The 15570-nt window shown below is 36.3% G+C and overlaps 1 protein-coding gene across 1 annotated transcript in view; it reads left to right on the forward strand.

Moving 5' to 3' along the window:
• LOC138699436 (uncharacterized) overlaps positions 1-15570 on the forward strand; it is an 86530-nt gene that overhangs the window by 44209 nt on the left and 26751 nt on the right. The window contains exons 11-15 of the mRNA XM_069825301.1: positions 2528-2668; positions 5448-5582; positions 8172-8299; positions 11728-11914; positions 13950-14020. Of these exons, the coding sequence (XP_069681402.1) occupies positions 2528-2668; positions 5448-5582; positions 8172-8299; positions 11728-11914; positions 13950-14020 (662 nt within the window). The remainder of the gene's footprint in view (positions 1-2527; positions 2669-5447; positions 5583-8171; positions 8300-11727; positions 11915-13949; positions 14021-15570) is intronic.

Consider the following 15570-nt stretch of genomic DNA (forward strand, 5'->3'; position numbering starts at 1 on the left):
AGAGAAGGCCTGACGGCCTTATCTCTACCAGGTTAAATAAATAAATCTAATCTAATCTAATTTAAATTGTATTTAAATAATTAAAATGCAATCATTTTGGTCCAGAGACCACTCATTTGGTGCAATGACAATTCCTTTAACATGTTTCTTAATTTTTATTACAAGCAACCATACTTTAATGAAGATTGACATATCATTTAGATTTAATGTGTATACTTTATTTTAGTTGCTATATGTTTCCATTGAATTATGATAATAACTTAATTTTAACCCTTGTTTTCTACGTATTCAGTAAATGGCGCTTGGGCCACTATGGTTCTGAATCCTTGAAATAACTTAAATTATATTATATTATATTATATTATATTATATTATATTATATTATATTATATTATATTATATTATATTATATTATATTATATTATATTATATTATATTATATTATATTATATTATATAAAAAATGTGTTGATAAAGGATGTACCCCGATAAGTAAGTTTTTTATTTGTTATGGGGGCTCTTGAAACTCAGGAGGAACAAATTTTATTTTACAACAGCGCAACATAATCTGCTTGGCTCATTACCCAATTTTTTTGCATTGCAATTAATGCATATGTATTTTATGTATTTTAACACGATTCAATTGAGCATAGTTAAAATTTAGATTATAAAATAATGAAATGCTAAGCTAACGTATTATTACTGCATACTAAATCAATACACTCTCGTTGGTCGTTAATTCTCTGAGATAAACATTATTTTAAGAAATACAGGAAACGAATACACAGAATAGCCTACCAAGTTGTTTGTGCATGAGAAGCTATTTTAATCTTACCTGTCCTCAATTCACTCCGAAGTTACTGTAATAACATTATAGCATTATGTCCATAAGATAGAGAAACTACACTTTGCAATGGTGAAATAATAATTAATTACACAAATCGGTTAATTTATCTTCCGATATTACTTCATACAAACACAGAAACATTTTCTATAGGCTATGATTCATAGCTTTCGATTGTTGTTGACCAAGGCCCCTTATAGACGAATTCATTTGCTTATTTCATTACACCGCCTTAGATGGCAGTTATTTTAATTTTAAAACTCATTTATCTCATTAAATATCAGTCCTATCAAACTTTTTCAAAGAATAAAACTTATCGGAAATGAGTTTTAAAGAAATGTTTGTTATGTAACATTTTTCTCAAAAATCAATAATAAGCGAGATATTTCGATTTATTTAATTCAAACCCCCTTATAACCCCCCTTTTAAATAATGTACTTTGAATGCCATATAGCCTAAAATCTAAGTTACAACGAACTTAATTTATATTCCAATTTTCATCGAAATCGGTTCAGCCATTATCGCGTGAAAAGGTAACAAACATACATACAGACAGACAGACATACAAACAAAAATTAAAAAAAAGCGATTTTCGGTTTCAGGGTGGTTAATTATATATGTTAGGACCAATTATTTTTGGAAAATCGAAAATTACCAGAAAAATTTCGGCTACAGATTTATAGTATAGATAGATTGATCTGTAACCTCGAAATACTGATAGTTTGTTCAGCCAGTGCTCTGTAATGCTATCTACAGCTACAATCCCTGATCACATCCTAAATGCCAGTCAAGTTATCACATCATACAAACAGCAGAGACTGGAGTTCGGTGACATATTATAATAATTGTCAAAACATTACCAAATTATACTGTAGAGAGCTCTCTTCAGTATTTGATATTACGTAAGAGATGAGACTAAAATTATACACCGTGATTTTGGCCACACCAACAATGTAATGGTAATGGATACAACAATATAATTGCACGTTTTTTTTAAATACAGTTTCAGGTACTGGTGCGTCATTCTGTCATACTCAGAGGTACGAGAGTCATCTGCAGTTGAAGGATTGAGAAAGAAGCACACGTGTGTTCGTTTCGTCCATAGCATACTCTGTGTTTAGGTAACGAGAGCTAGAAATGGAGCCTACATATGTCTCGGGTACTCTGACGATTGAAGACCAAAGATAGAATCTTTACGTGGCAAACCACTCCCCCACAGAAATCCACACTTCCACAGTGCTTTGAGTGGACGAACTTACAGTGGATCCGTAATACAGTTTCCTTTGGGCTAGGTCCACACCTGTGGAATAACGGTTAGCGCGTCTAGCCGAGAAACCAGGTGGCCCGGGTTCGATTCCCGGTTGGGGCAAGTTACCTGGTTGAGTTTTTCCGTGGTTTTCCCTCAATCCAATATGAGCAAATGCTGGGTAACTTTCGGTGTTGGACCCCCGACTCATTTCACCGGCATTATCACCTTCATCTCATTCAGACGCTAAATAACCTGAGCTTTGATAAAGCGTCGTAAAATAACCTACTAAAATTAAAAAAAATCCGCTGGGCTACTCGTTTCCGTATACAGGCGATGTGGAATAAAGAATTTACACAGACTTATAGAATTCGGAATATATCTACCAAACTTACTGTAATAATCTAATGTAATATCTTTTATTCTGATTTATTGCAGGCTGTGGAGAAAACTTATACGGATCGAAATGTGAATCTCGGTGTTCGATCACCATTAATGGCTGTCAAGGGATGAGACTCTGTCGGCCGAAGCTGCCATGCTCCTGTGCCCCGGGGTTGAAAGGAACTCACTGCGATACACGTAAACATACCCTGCTTTCTAGTTGTTAATAATAACCTATTTCAAGGATTCGGCCCAACTGGTGAATTTGGTTTCCATGTCAGGTGGATATTGTACTCGAACTGAAGAAACGATTACCTACAGGGTGATCCGTTTGGGTAGACACAATATAAAATCACTACAAAAATTAAACAAGGCATAGTCCGAATCAGCTTACTTAATACCCAAAGAGTGAAAAATAACCATTTTCCCCCTATTACTACATATGCTAGTGAACTATAGTGATTTTCTAGATGTCAGGCTGAATTTTCTTTTACAAATTTTGTTTTGAATTTCGAGTACTGGCAAATACGACAATTGACAATTATTTTCTGTTATGTTGGCAGCAATAATTTTGGTTTGGAGTGGAAGGAATCTGATGAAATATAATATAAGCTTGTGAAATTTGAACGTAATTAATAATTAATTAGAAATACCGGTATTAATATTAATATTAATATTAATACATAATTCAGTTGTGTTGCGTTGTGAATCCAATTCAACACTATACTCAGATAAGTGTAATTAAATAATAACTCGGGAGGAAATTAAACGCAGAATAATTATGGGAAATGCCTGTTATTATTTGGTTGAGAAACTTTTATCATCCAGTCTGCTGTCAAAAATCTGAAAGTTAGAATTTATAAAACAGTTATATTACCAGTTGTTCTTTGTAGTTGTGAAACTTGGACTCTCACTTTGAGAGAGGAACATAGGTTAAGGTTGTTTGAGAATAAGGTGCTTAGGAAAATATTTGGGGCTAAGAGGGATGAAGTTACAAGAGAATGGAGAAAGTTACACAACGCAGAACTGCACGCATTGTATTCTTCACCTGACATAATTAGGAACATTAAATCCAGACGTTTGAGATGGGCAGGGCATGTAGCACGTATGGGCGAATCCAGAAATGCATATAGAGTGTTAGTTGGGAGGCAGGAGGGAAAAAGACCTTTAGGGAGGCCGAGACGTAGATGGGAAGATAATATTAAAATGGATTTGAGGGAGGTGGAATATGATGATAGAGACTGGATTAATCTTGCTCAGGATAGGGACCGATGGCGGGCTTATGTGAGGGCGGCAATGAATCTCCGGATTCCTTAAAAACAAGTAAGTAAGTAAGTAAGTATAATTAAATAATATATAACTTTTAGACCTAGACCTACTTGGCATGAAACATACACATGGTTAATGAACAGCAATATATTTCTTAGTGTTCAGATTTTTATTAAAATGTCCAAGAGACGAAATAGCACGGTAGCGACTTAGAAATATGTACCGATATTTTAAGTAGGATATACTGTACATTTCAAAGTGGTATTTGTTTTCGGAATTCGTACTAATCATTTCACTTGATCAAACAAAATACATTTTTAGGTTAGGTCTTGTGAATCGTAAACTGTTCAGTGAAAGCAATGAATTGCATGTTGTCAGACGAAATATATTTTAATATTAGATCATACTATTCTACTAAATACTAACATAATGTCAGAGAAGTCCAGGAAGAAAACATACTTTTTCACAGATTTATTGAACCACTAAAAAACACCTCCCAACATAAAGATGAGATCTGATAAATAAGTAAATAAGCAAGACATTGTTCTTGTTAATACTGTATTATTATTATTATTACTATTATTATTATTATTATTATTATTATTATTATTAACCGAGCGGGCTAGCGGTGTGGTAGAGGGCTGGCCTCGCATTCGGGAGGTCCGGGGTTCGATCCCAGGGGCCGGCAATCCTAACTGAGGTTTTTCATGGTTTCTCAGTTATTTCCAGGCAAATGCCGGGATTGTACCTCTTGAAAGTCCGGCCATGGACGACGATCCTTCCCTTAATCCTTTCATATGTGTGTGAGTGAATGATGTGTAATGTCTTAAGGGGACACTCAACTTAAAAATTGGAGAAAAAGTGTCATAGAAATGAAAAATTAAATTTCTACACTAATTTACGTGACAGAACTAAATCAATACGCAAAATTCTTCCCCTATTCATTGAGAAGTCACAGTCAAATGCACAAAGCCAAAAAATAAAAAATGATAATTAAAAGTGATATTTCAATTAATGATTGATTAAGAAATGAAATATTTTTTTATTTTGAAAAGTATTGGATCTAATGTGCTGAGATTTTGCATGTTACTTTCCATGTGTATATGAAACCTTTTCTCCAAATTTGAAAAAGATTGGTCAAATAGGAAAAAAGTTCCAAAATATAGTTGAGTGTCCCCTTAAATGTTTGTGCTTTATCGGAGGTGGCCCTGGCAATGAGCTGATCCCTCAACCGGGGAGGCCCTCCATGTCCTTGTGTGGTCAAAACAGTATGTATGTGATCCATAGATTAATTCCTCTCCCGACAGGTCGCGGCCCTGTAAGGCCCGGGTGGCGTGAGTCGTGTAAATGAACCTGAAAGGGAGAGGTTAAACTAAGAGGGGGAGGAAGAAGAAGAAGATTATTACTATTATTATTATTATTATTATTATTATTATTATTATTATTATTATTATTATTATTATTATTATTATTATTATAGTGTATAAGTAATAGAGTATAACACATGGCATCAGCGCAAATTTCCGAGAAAACTAATACAGTTATCAATGATAGGAAGTACACTACAAAGACGCCGGATTACCGAAGGTCGGATTAGCCAGAGTCTGGTGTATTCAAATTTTATTAATCATCCAAATAACTTTAGTAAATATTAATTTCACCAATAAATACTTGTGACTTGCAAATAGCATAGTTCTTATGTTTCCAGCTTGTGAAATTCGGGAGTATGGAGCCGAATGCAAGCAGAAGTGTGGGAAATGCTCCAGTATCACATGCGACGCCTTCACTGGCCAGTGCCCAGACGGCTGCGAACCTGGATATTTTCCACCTTACTGCCAGGACAGTGAGTGCTTTTCTCTTTCCTGTTTATAATTGGAAACTTAACAGTAGAAAGGTACAAAGTGCCAAGTTTATGAACAGTATTTTATTAATAAATAACTTTTGCTCTTGAACAATTTTAAGAATATATTTTTGGAATTGAATTGACATTAACATCGTGGAATGAAAAAAATTAACTTTTTTATCTGCCCCCATCAGAATATTTGCTTGTTAGACAAAGTCACGGTACAGGAGATCGGTCATTTTTTGTGTCTAAAGACTGCATGGGAATAATCTTACATGAAATGTGAGCGAGATGTAGTGTAAATGTAACATTTTAGCTTCAAATATAACATTAGCATAAATGGGTCTTTTTTTTTCTATACAGAATGGAAGGGAAACAACCTTGCAGGCTTTCAGAGTAAGTAGCTGTATGCTGTATGTAACAAAAAAGTGTAATACCATATTGGTGAAAGATGCATTGTTTCCTCAGAAAGAAATGTTCCCCATCAAATGTTTAACACCCTCTTATTTGCGATTTTTGTTCATATCAATAGATAATTTAATAAAAAAAATCATTTATCCCTCTGACATCTTTCAACAGCGTGGATGGCTTTCGTTGAAATTTAATTTAAAAACCATTAATTTTAAGCTACTGAAAAATCCGACCAAATTGCAACGTTTAAGCCATAGATGGAGGTGGAAGGTAGTTCACCTACGGTGACAGATCTGAGTTCGTTGACCTCTTACATCTGTATTACGAGAAGAAAAAGCAGTGTGTTAGCTGCGATGTTTCCAGACCGCTGAAACTTCCAACTTAATTTTTTTTAATTAACCGTGCATTAAATCATAAAACGTTTTATAGGTTTTCATTTCTTTTAAGTGTACACTATCGCCCCTTTATTCTCCAGAATTATTTCACTTCCATATTGTACATCAGGTATACATTTAAAATGCATTGCAATATAACACATCTTGCATTTCTACTCGAATCACTGTCTCGGTTGAAACAAAGATATTGAATCGTAATATACATAGGTTGGATAAAAGTTATGGCAACACTGCTGTCACGTGACGATGGTGCGTTCGAGAGCTGCCAGCTGTGTGGACATGAACAAGGACTGTTAGATGAGTTAGTGCAGCCAGCGGCGACAATACTCTGTCAATATACTGCAGTGTGTAGAACGTTACTTTCATAGGGACAGTGCGAGCGCCCTAAGACCATCCTTACAAAACTAGAGCAACGTTCCTCGATCAAAATTGAAGTGACACGAGGTCGTAGTGCACAAGAATGTTTTCAGGAACTGCGTGAAGCATGTGCCGATGCAGCGTTGCAATATCGCACAGTGGCACAATGGGTTAAAGCATTCCGGAAAGGCAGGGATGCCGTTCAGGACAACCTCCGTGCAGGACGACCCCGCGTGGAGGACAACACAGTTCAACTCCTTGCTTCCCTGTTGGATGCTGATCGCCGATGGACTGCGCGTGAGTTAGCAGCGGAAGTCGGAGTATGTCACAAAACTGTGCTCCACATTCTGCAAGACATTCTGGGTTACCGCAAAATTACAGGGCGTTGGATACCCCATGAAATTTCCTATGTTTAACAATGGCACCGCTACGCAATCGCACAGGCCTTGTTGGACCGGTACCGAAGGAAAGATGACGAATCGTCGCTATGGACGAAACCTGGGCTCGCTCATACGAACCAACCAAACTTGAAACGTCAATCAAATGAATGGAAGCATCCAGGTTCTTCTCGTCCGAAGAAAGTGCGCCCTACACAAAGTGCTGTGAAGGTGATGTTCATTGTGGCGTATGACATTGATGGGGTAATACTGCATCACGCTGTACCTCCAAGGCAGACGGCAAACGCGGACTACTACTGCAGGTTCCTGCAGCACCACCTTCGTCCAGCCCTCAGGAGAAAACGACGACACTTGGTGGTACAGAATCCCATCATTCTTCATGATAATGCAAGGAGTCACACCGCTGCTGCTGTCAAGGACCTCTTGCGCCGCTGGCAATGGGAGATTCTGGAACTTCCACCGTACTCACCCGATATGATCCATGCGATTACGATCTTTTCACCAAAGTGAAAGAACCACTACGAGGGACCCGGTACAATACCAGAGATGAACTTATCCGTGCTATAGGGCGGTCAATACGGAATATCAACAAAGATGGACGCGCTGATGGTGTACGACGCCTTCCAAACATTTGGCAAAAGGTAATAAATAAGGGGGGCCACTATATAGAAGGTACGTAAATGTTGTACCCCTGTAAAGCCATGTCAGAAATATCGAACTGTTGCCATTACTTTTTATGCAACCTTAGTAATATACTAACTAGCGTCAGAAATAATTAAGCCATGCATTGTAATTACTAACTACAGTACATACATGAACAAATTGGTCACAATTTAGTATCTAGTGCCAAGAATTTCAGAGGAGATAAAAAGCTATTCCGAAATTATATAATCAGACACGTATTTTAAAGGAACCTCAAGAATTTTTAGAATAATTACCCGCCATGAACGCAATGTAGTATCCAGAACAGTGGTCCCTGAGCATGATATTTTCATTTCACTATGTAAGACAAACTTTTTTTTTCACAGCATATAAGTACATGGATGTGGTCCCAAAAACTTCACCAGGTGTTCTTGACGTTTCGGTCACAGCTGAATTGGATTCCATTAATCAAGAGGGACTAGGAAAGCCGAAATTCTATCAAATTCAGTACAAGGTGAGAAATTTTTAAAATTATTTGAGACCTAGCGTAATTCACACTACTTTGAATTACTGAACGTTAAGTGATTAAATAAATCTTAAGGTTTGCGTTTTCGTTACTGTGAAGTTCGTTGCAGTTCGACAAATACAAGCTCCATGTGTTTCATTACGGCCAACGTTAGAATGAACGAACGCAAGACAGTGCTGATTCAACATTGTCAATGTCTAGCTTCCACAAACCCTAGGTCGTATTCATAGACATTCATAGCGCGGGCTTCCGGTGGATGATCAGCGAACTAACGTTTTTCGTATTCATAAACCAGTATTAGCGATATAATGATATGAATCCTGTACAAGGAACCAGTAGATAGCCGGGGCTAGTTTAGCACGCTCGTAGCGCGGGCTAGCGAAATGTCTATGCATAGCACCCTTAGAGACGTAAATTGAACGAGTCAAAAGTGCTGCAACGTGCTTTTTTTTACCTCTTCTTTCGTTGTAAATAATATTAATTTAAAAGTAACATAATATGAGGAACGATCTTTTGATTGAATGTCAAATCGCATGAATATACTGTATATTCAAGGTAGAGCATCCACCCGCTACTGTAATAGTAATATGCGTTATAAGAGCGGTATGTTGAAGTTTTCATGTTCGAGGAAAAGTATGAAAAAGCGAAACGTAGTTGAGTTTTTTTAATATCCGAGAATTGAAAGAAAACATACCGCTCGTGTATCGTACATTATTTTGTGCGAAGATCGTTTATTACATACCTGAAAGAGGAATTTCTAATTAGTTGCAATGAAATCTCCATCTTGGTTTCTGTTCAATGACGGCAAATTTGCAAAACAAAAATATCTATCTTCAACATTGTTGCTATAAAATGTTTTCTGTGTTTACTATACTCCAGCAGGCCGTGATATACGTCTGTCTTTTTCCCCCCCAGTCTATAAATGCGAACTTAAAACAAACGATAAAGTTATGTAATGATTTATTTTTCATTTTAATATTTTAACAATATTATTTATATAACATATTACAATAATAACATCGGAAAGTTTGTTGATTTTTTCACGGCTTCCTTAATGTTACTTGCATCACGAACGCAGTAACTTTAGTGGAGTTGTAGAGTTTACTTAATTTCTGCAAATATTTAAAAACAATAATTAACAGTGCAATTTAGGTGAAATTGCAGTGGTAAGTTTCCAATTTATAATTATTACTATGTTAAACGTCTCTAAAAATAATATGTTAAAAGCCTAAAGCAGTAAAATCAATATGTCACTTAAGCGGTAAGAAGAGGGAAATTGTTATGTGTGTTAGGTTGGGAATACTGAATGTGGAATTTTAGACTTTCCGCGGATTGGTTTTGTGCGGAAACCAAGCAAATACGCACGATCTCGCACAAACGAATATTGCACACTTTTATCTCAGCCAATGAGGCCTGTAAACTAAGTTTCAACACTTGTATTACATTCACAACACATTAACATTTTTATTGCACTATATGGAATTATCACTAAATGAATACATTGATTATTGTACAAAACACACACTTAACTAACTAAATGTAATTATGTAATAATGAGTAGTGGAAACAGAGTCGCCCGCCATCATGTTCCACTTCTCCCACTAGATGGCTCCCGACACGGAATATAGCAAGGAGGACAACATTTGCAAACGAAATGATACTAAACGTGAGGAATGTTACTTGAGGTGTGTAATATTATGTGATAGGTTAGATTATGTTAGGTTAAGTTAAATTAGATGTGTACTATTATGTGAGAGGTTAGGTTAAGTTAGGTTAGGTTAGGTTAGGTGTGTAGTATTATGTGAAAGGTGTTGGCAACACTGAAAGCCGCTTAATTTCCTTTCACAAATTAAGTCAGATTCAGGAAATAAATTATTATTATTATTATTACTATTATTATTATTATTATTATTATTGTTATTATTATTATTATTATTATTATTATTATTATTATTATTATTATTATTATTATTATTATTATAGCTTTATCATTATTATCAACAGCTGACTGTCCGGCGTGCATTTCAGTACTCCTTATGACCGGCAGAGTATTTTAGTCACCAACTTTGATTATAATACACTAGTGTTAGTTGTACTAATAGCCTATATTGTAAAACTCTTCTGTATATATTTCAACTAGACTGTCACTATAAGTAAAACGTCGTAGTACTATTAAGAGTAGTAAGTTATTTTACGACGCTTTATCAACATCTAGGTTATTTAGCATCTGAATGAGATGACGGTGATAATGCCGGTGAAATGAGTCCGGGGTCCAACACCGAAAGTTACCCAGCATTTGCTCATACTGAGTTGAGGGAAAACCCCGGAAAAACCTCAACCAGATAACTTGCCCCGACCGGGAATCGAACCCGGGCCACCTGGTTTCGCGGCTAGACGCGCTAACCGTTACCCCACAGGTGTGGACTACTATTAAGATTTCTTTCACATGTTCCATATTATAGCTGTACGAATACCATTGAATGTAAATAAATACAATACGATGCGATGCGATGCGATACAATACAATACAATACGATGCGATGCAATACAATACAATAGAATACGATGCGATGCGATGCGATACAATACAATACAATACAATACAATACGACCTCTTAACGTTCGGCAGAAATTCAACGTACGGATGAAAGTATCATAACGTAACGCAAACGAGCGTTGATCGTAATCCCAGCTTTAGTGAATCAATTCAGTTAGAGTTGCGCTCCTCCAGGAGGGTTTTATAAGAATGAGCCCCAACACATTAAAATCTTAAAGCGAACTTTATACAGTGTCCTGTTATTGCGTACTTTAAATATGTGCCCTGTGTTATACACTTGTAAACAAACAAAATATGTCATATGAACTAATTATCTGAACTGTTTAGTTACGGAGTTACTCATATTGGGAAACGAAGAGAATTCTAATGGGAAACGTACCGATATGAGTCTTATTTTGGGGAAGCGTGATTGAATTCATATGCTGCTTCCTCTATGTACGCTGCACATTATCCAAAACATTTGAACATGAAATTTCCAGGAAAACGGATTTAGAGGAATGGACGTGGTCAATGGCCGGCAAGATCACCCGACCTCACAACTTGTGATTTCTGGTTATCCTGTCTTCTATTGAGTCTAGTGTATGCACGTCTATGCTGCGACTGTAATGGTAGACATTATGAACACCTGCTATAATATAAAAAAACTCCGGCGATAAACATTTACGTTGTTAGGAACGACATCTTTCATTGATATCTTCTGTCATATCTCTGTTTCAGGGACAGTCTATATGAAAACGGTCACCTACAATTAACTTTACATAACTTTAGTATTAATTTCCGCATAAAATATGCCTGTATGCACATAGCAATCTTCATTAAATTTATTTGCACTCCTGTTGTAAAATTAATGTACTTTCAGAAATCAAAAGAGACATCATGGCTTGAACTCCAGCCGAAGCCTATTCCAACGCAGGAAGTTGTGGTGAACATCACTGGACTAGAACCCGCAACCCATTACCAAGTCAGAGTTGTTTTGATTGATTCTGATGGAAGCAGTTACCAAGGCGAGCGTGTGGCACAGAAAGAGTTCAGGACGAAGTGCAAAAGTGAGTTCAACCAAAGACATCAAGCACACAAATCACTGAAATCGACCTCAAAATCCCGGTAGCGTTGTTCAACAGCTATAGGAAGCAGCTCTAATGTTACAGCCGAAGACGATTCTCTCACAGAACAGAAGTTGGTACGCTAAAAGCAGTTCAGCTGCAGCTTTGCTTCTCTCTGTTGATTCTTGAAAATGCGTTTTGTGGTTAGGTTCACATTGAAGTTCCAGATTATGAAATTTAGCGGTAGCTTACTTATCACCTATTTTAATTATAAAACAGAGAACTAAAACCAGAAGGTTCTAGGTCAAATTAAGATAAAAAAAACAACGTAAAGTTACATTCTTTTTCTAGAACTACAGTGAAGAAGGATGAACCAATATACAACTCACTTAATTCTTTAAAAAATATCCTTACATATAATGTGTGTATCAAAATGTTCTATATTGAACGCTCAGTAAAATTTTGCTCATGAAATTGAGAGGAAAACTCTACAAGCTGTGGAATATACGAAAATGATAAGAACTACTTCATTTTTCGCGAATGAATACTGTAACTTTTAATACAAAACAATAATGTTACTTTTATTCAAAACAACAATAATCACTTTCTATAATTGAATTAAACACTCCCGTCAACAATGGGATTTCCACTCCACACAGCAACACAGTATTCGTTATTGCACTCCACAGACGACAATGACAATTTACTTGGATTATTGAGAACAACAATGAACTATTAATCTTAACTAATGTTCACAAATCACTATTTACAAATCAGAACTGTCAGTTCTCAGTTCACAGTTCGTCTTGGCTAGTTCTTCTAGCTCAGTCACTCAAGTTCACAGAATCTCGAACCCAAGACCTTCAGTCCACTGAACTTCGAACTCAGGGCCCCCAACTGCGGTCCACTGCACTCGAACTCAGGACTTCAGCGACAGTCCACTGGACGCTAACACAGCTGCGGACACACTCAAGTCGAACTCCGGGCTCGAAGCTGGCTTCACTGCTGACCAAAAACTGAACTGGATTCTCTTCTCCTCGCTTCCCGCATTTATTAGTTAAACCACAGTTTCGAGAAAGTACGATGCTCGAAATTTCTACTTCTACAGACTTCTGTTCTCGCTGCTTCTTCCTGGACGATTCTGTTCGGGAGGTTTCGTCTCCCCCTTCACCTCGCACAGCGAAGCACCACCAAGCTTTGCGTCCCCCTTTGCCTCGCGCCGCAGTGTACCTCCCCTTGCCCTGTCGGAATGCTGACGTTCCCCTTACGTCCGCCACACCGCAGCGACCAACGTTTCGTCTCCCGCGCGCCCTGTCGGACACGCGTTCGAATCCCGACGCAGCTGTCACAATACATTGGTTTTGCAAACATTTCTAAGCTGGGCGTATGTAGAATTTCGGAGGCCGTCAAAAGTTTAATTGTTATACAATATTTAAATAAAAAATGAATGTAGGTCTACGGTATCTATTTATACATATTTATGTATATTTAATTTGAACTTGGCATGAAAATTTTAAGAACACTATAAAACCTATGAATTTGTGCGACGTCTCAATCGAAAACTATTAACATTCTGATTGAGAGAAAATATAACTTTGTTAAAATTCGGATGTTAAATTATTAAAAATCTGAAAATAAAGAGACTCGAAAACGACAGCACATAACACAATCAATCGCTTTGCTGCTTTCGTTTGTTTCGTGAGATATGCGTTTGATTTTAAATTGTGACTTTCTTTCGCTTGCTTCATGGGTTATACGATTGACATTGAATACCTTCCTTTCAAAGAAAATTGTAAATTAAGTGCGTTGTGTGAAAATGTTAATTGTTCAAGAGAAGATTAGACTTTTTGAAAAAAAAACTTGTTTATTATTGCACACATTGGCAATGAAATGACCGAAATGGGATTTTATTATTATTATTATTATTAGTATTATTATTATTATTTGTTCATCGTGATGATGATAATAATAATAATAATAATAATAATAATAATGTTTACAATTATGATGACGCACATTTATTCTTATTTGATTTTAGTGCCTGGAGCTGAGCGTTACAATCTCCACCTGACAGAAACCACAGACAGCAGTCTTCGAGTGGCTTGGAATGTAAGTTACTACGTTTTTCTCTCTCTTTGTTTGGTAATAGTGGTCTGTTTCATAGAGTTTGACTGTATTTAGTTCCAACGAGAGTATACATATGAAATTAGCCTTAATTTTAAATAATAGAAAACAATGATCAGTTTGTTGCATTAAATATTACAATTCTCCTCGTGGTTTTTGCGTCACGAAAAATAAACCGCCGAATTAAACAATACTGTTTTTCTTCGAATAAAAACATAACAGGAAACGTTTAGAGATAGGGAACTTGGATTCTGCGAAGTTAGATTAAGGAGATCTGAGCTTAAAAATGTCTATCGCTATCGATTAGTTTTCCATACTATCTACATTTATTATATAAATTTATTATTTTTTAAATTTACTTACTTTTAAAATTATTTTCATATCATTTACAAATTATAACTTTCAGATTTTTTTATAGCAGACTAGATGATAAAAGCTTCTCAACCGAATAATAACAGGCATTTCCCATATTTATTCTTTGTTTAATTTCCTCCCGAGTGTCATTTATATTTGTTACTGTTGCTCCAAGATATTTCAACTTCTTCACCTCTTCAAAAGATAAATTTCCAATTTGTGTATTTCCATTTCGTACAATATTCTGGTCACGAAACAATCATATACTTTGTCTTTTCGGGATTTACTTCCAAACCTATCATCGGTAAAGGAGATAAGTCATAAAAATGAGTTTTGAGTTAAATGAAAATTAAACATCTGACCCTTATTGAAAATAATTTACTACACAAACAAAACACATCAAATGCTATTAATCTTTTGTTGTTTGCACTCCCACTTGTAGAATTTAACTTACGTATTCATCTGGGGAACAAAACTCTATCTCAATTCACAGGAAATGCTGAAAATGTCTTCCGCCTGATTCAATGCTCGCATGGAAACGTTGGATCATGAACTGTAGAAACTTTACGAAGACCCCAAGATGGTGCCGAATGGTTTCACAGGATCCTACAATACGTTGATGAAGTGTTTCTTCATTTGTTTGTTACATAAACTAGGGCTGTTAGGTGTCCCCACAGGTAAAATCTAAAGTATTAGGGTCGGGTGAACGTGCAGGCCATGGAACTGGTCCTCCCTTACCCATCCATCTGTCATCGTAGATATTAGCGAGCACATCTCAAGCAATGCTGCTGAAATGTGCTGATGATTCGTTTGTCTTCAATCTAGGAACACCATCTAGTACAGCCCTACGTTCATTATCATTAGCGTGACTGTACATAAAAATCATATCTGCCTACTAACGAAATAGATATCCTGCCATGGTTAGACACTCAAAACGTAACTGAACTTTAGTACAAGTCAAATGTAAGAAACAAACGAACCGAGAGTGCAACCAGTTTCCTTGACAATGCATGGCCATCTACAGTACACTGTCCACCAGCAGGTAGATGTGTATCAATAACATTAAGAAACATATTTGTTGAATTGTATCTCAAAGTCGCTGAATGTTATCTTTCATTAAAAACTCACAAACCAGACATTTCTTGACATAAGTTTATATGACATCTTTTTCTTGTTTTGGT

The sequence above is a fragment of the Periplaneta americana genome, chromosome 5 (genome assembly GCF_040183065.1).
Source record: "Periplaneta americana isolate PAMFEO1 chromosome 5, P.americana_PAMFEO1_priV1, whole genome shotgun sequence".
Taxonomy (NCBI): domain Eukaryota; kingdom Metazoa; phylum Arthropoda; class Insecta; order Blattodea; family Blattidae; genus Periplaneta; species Periplaneta americana.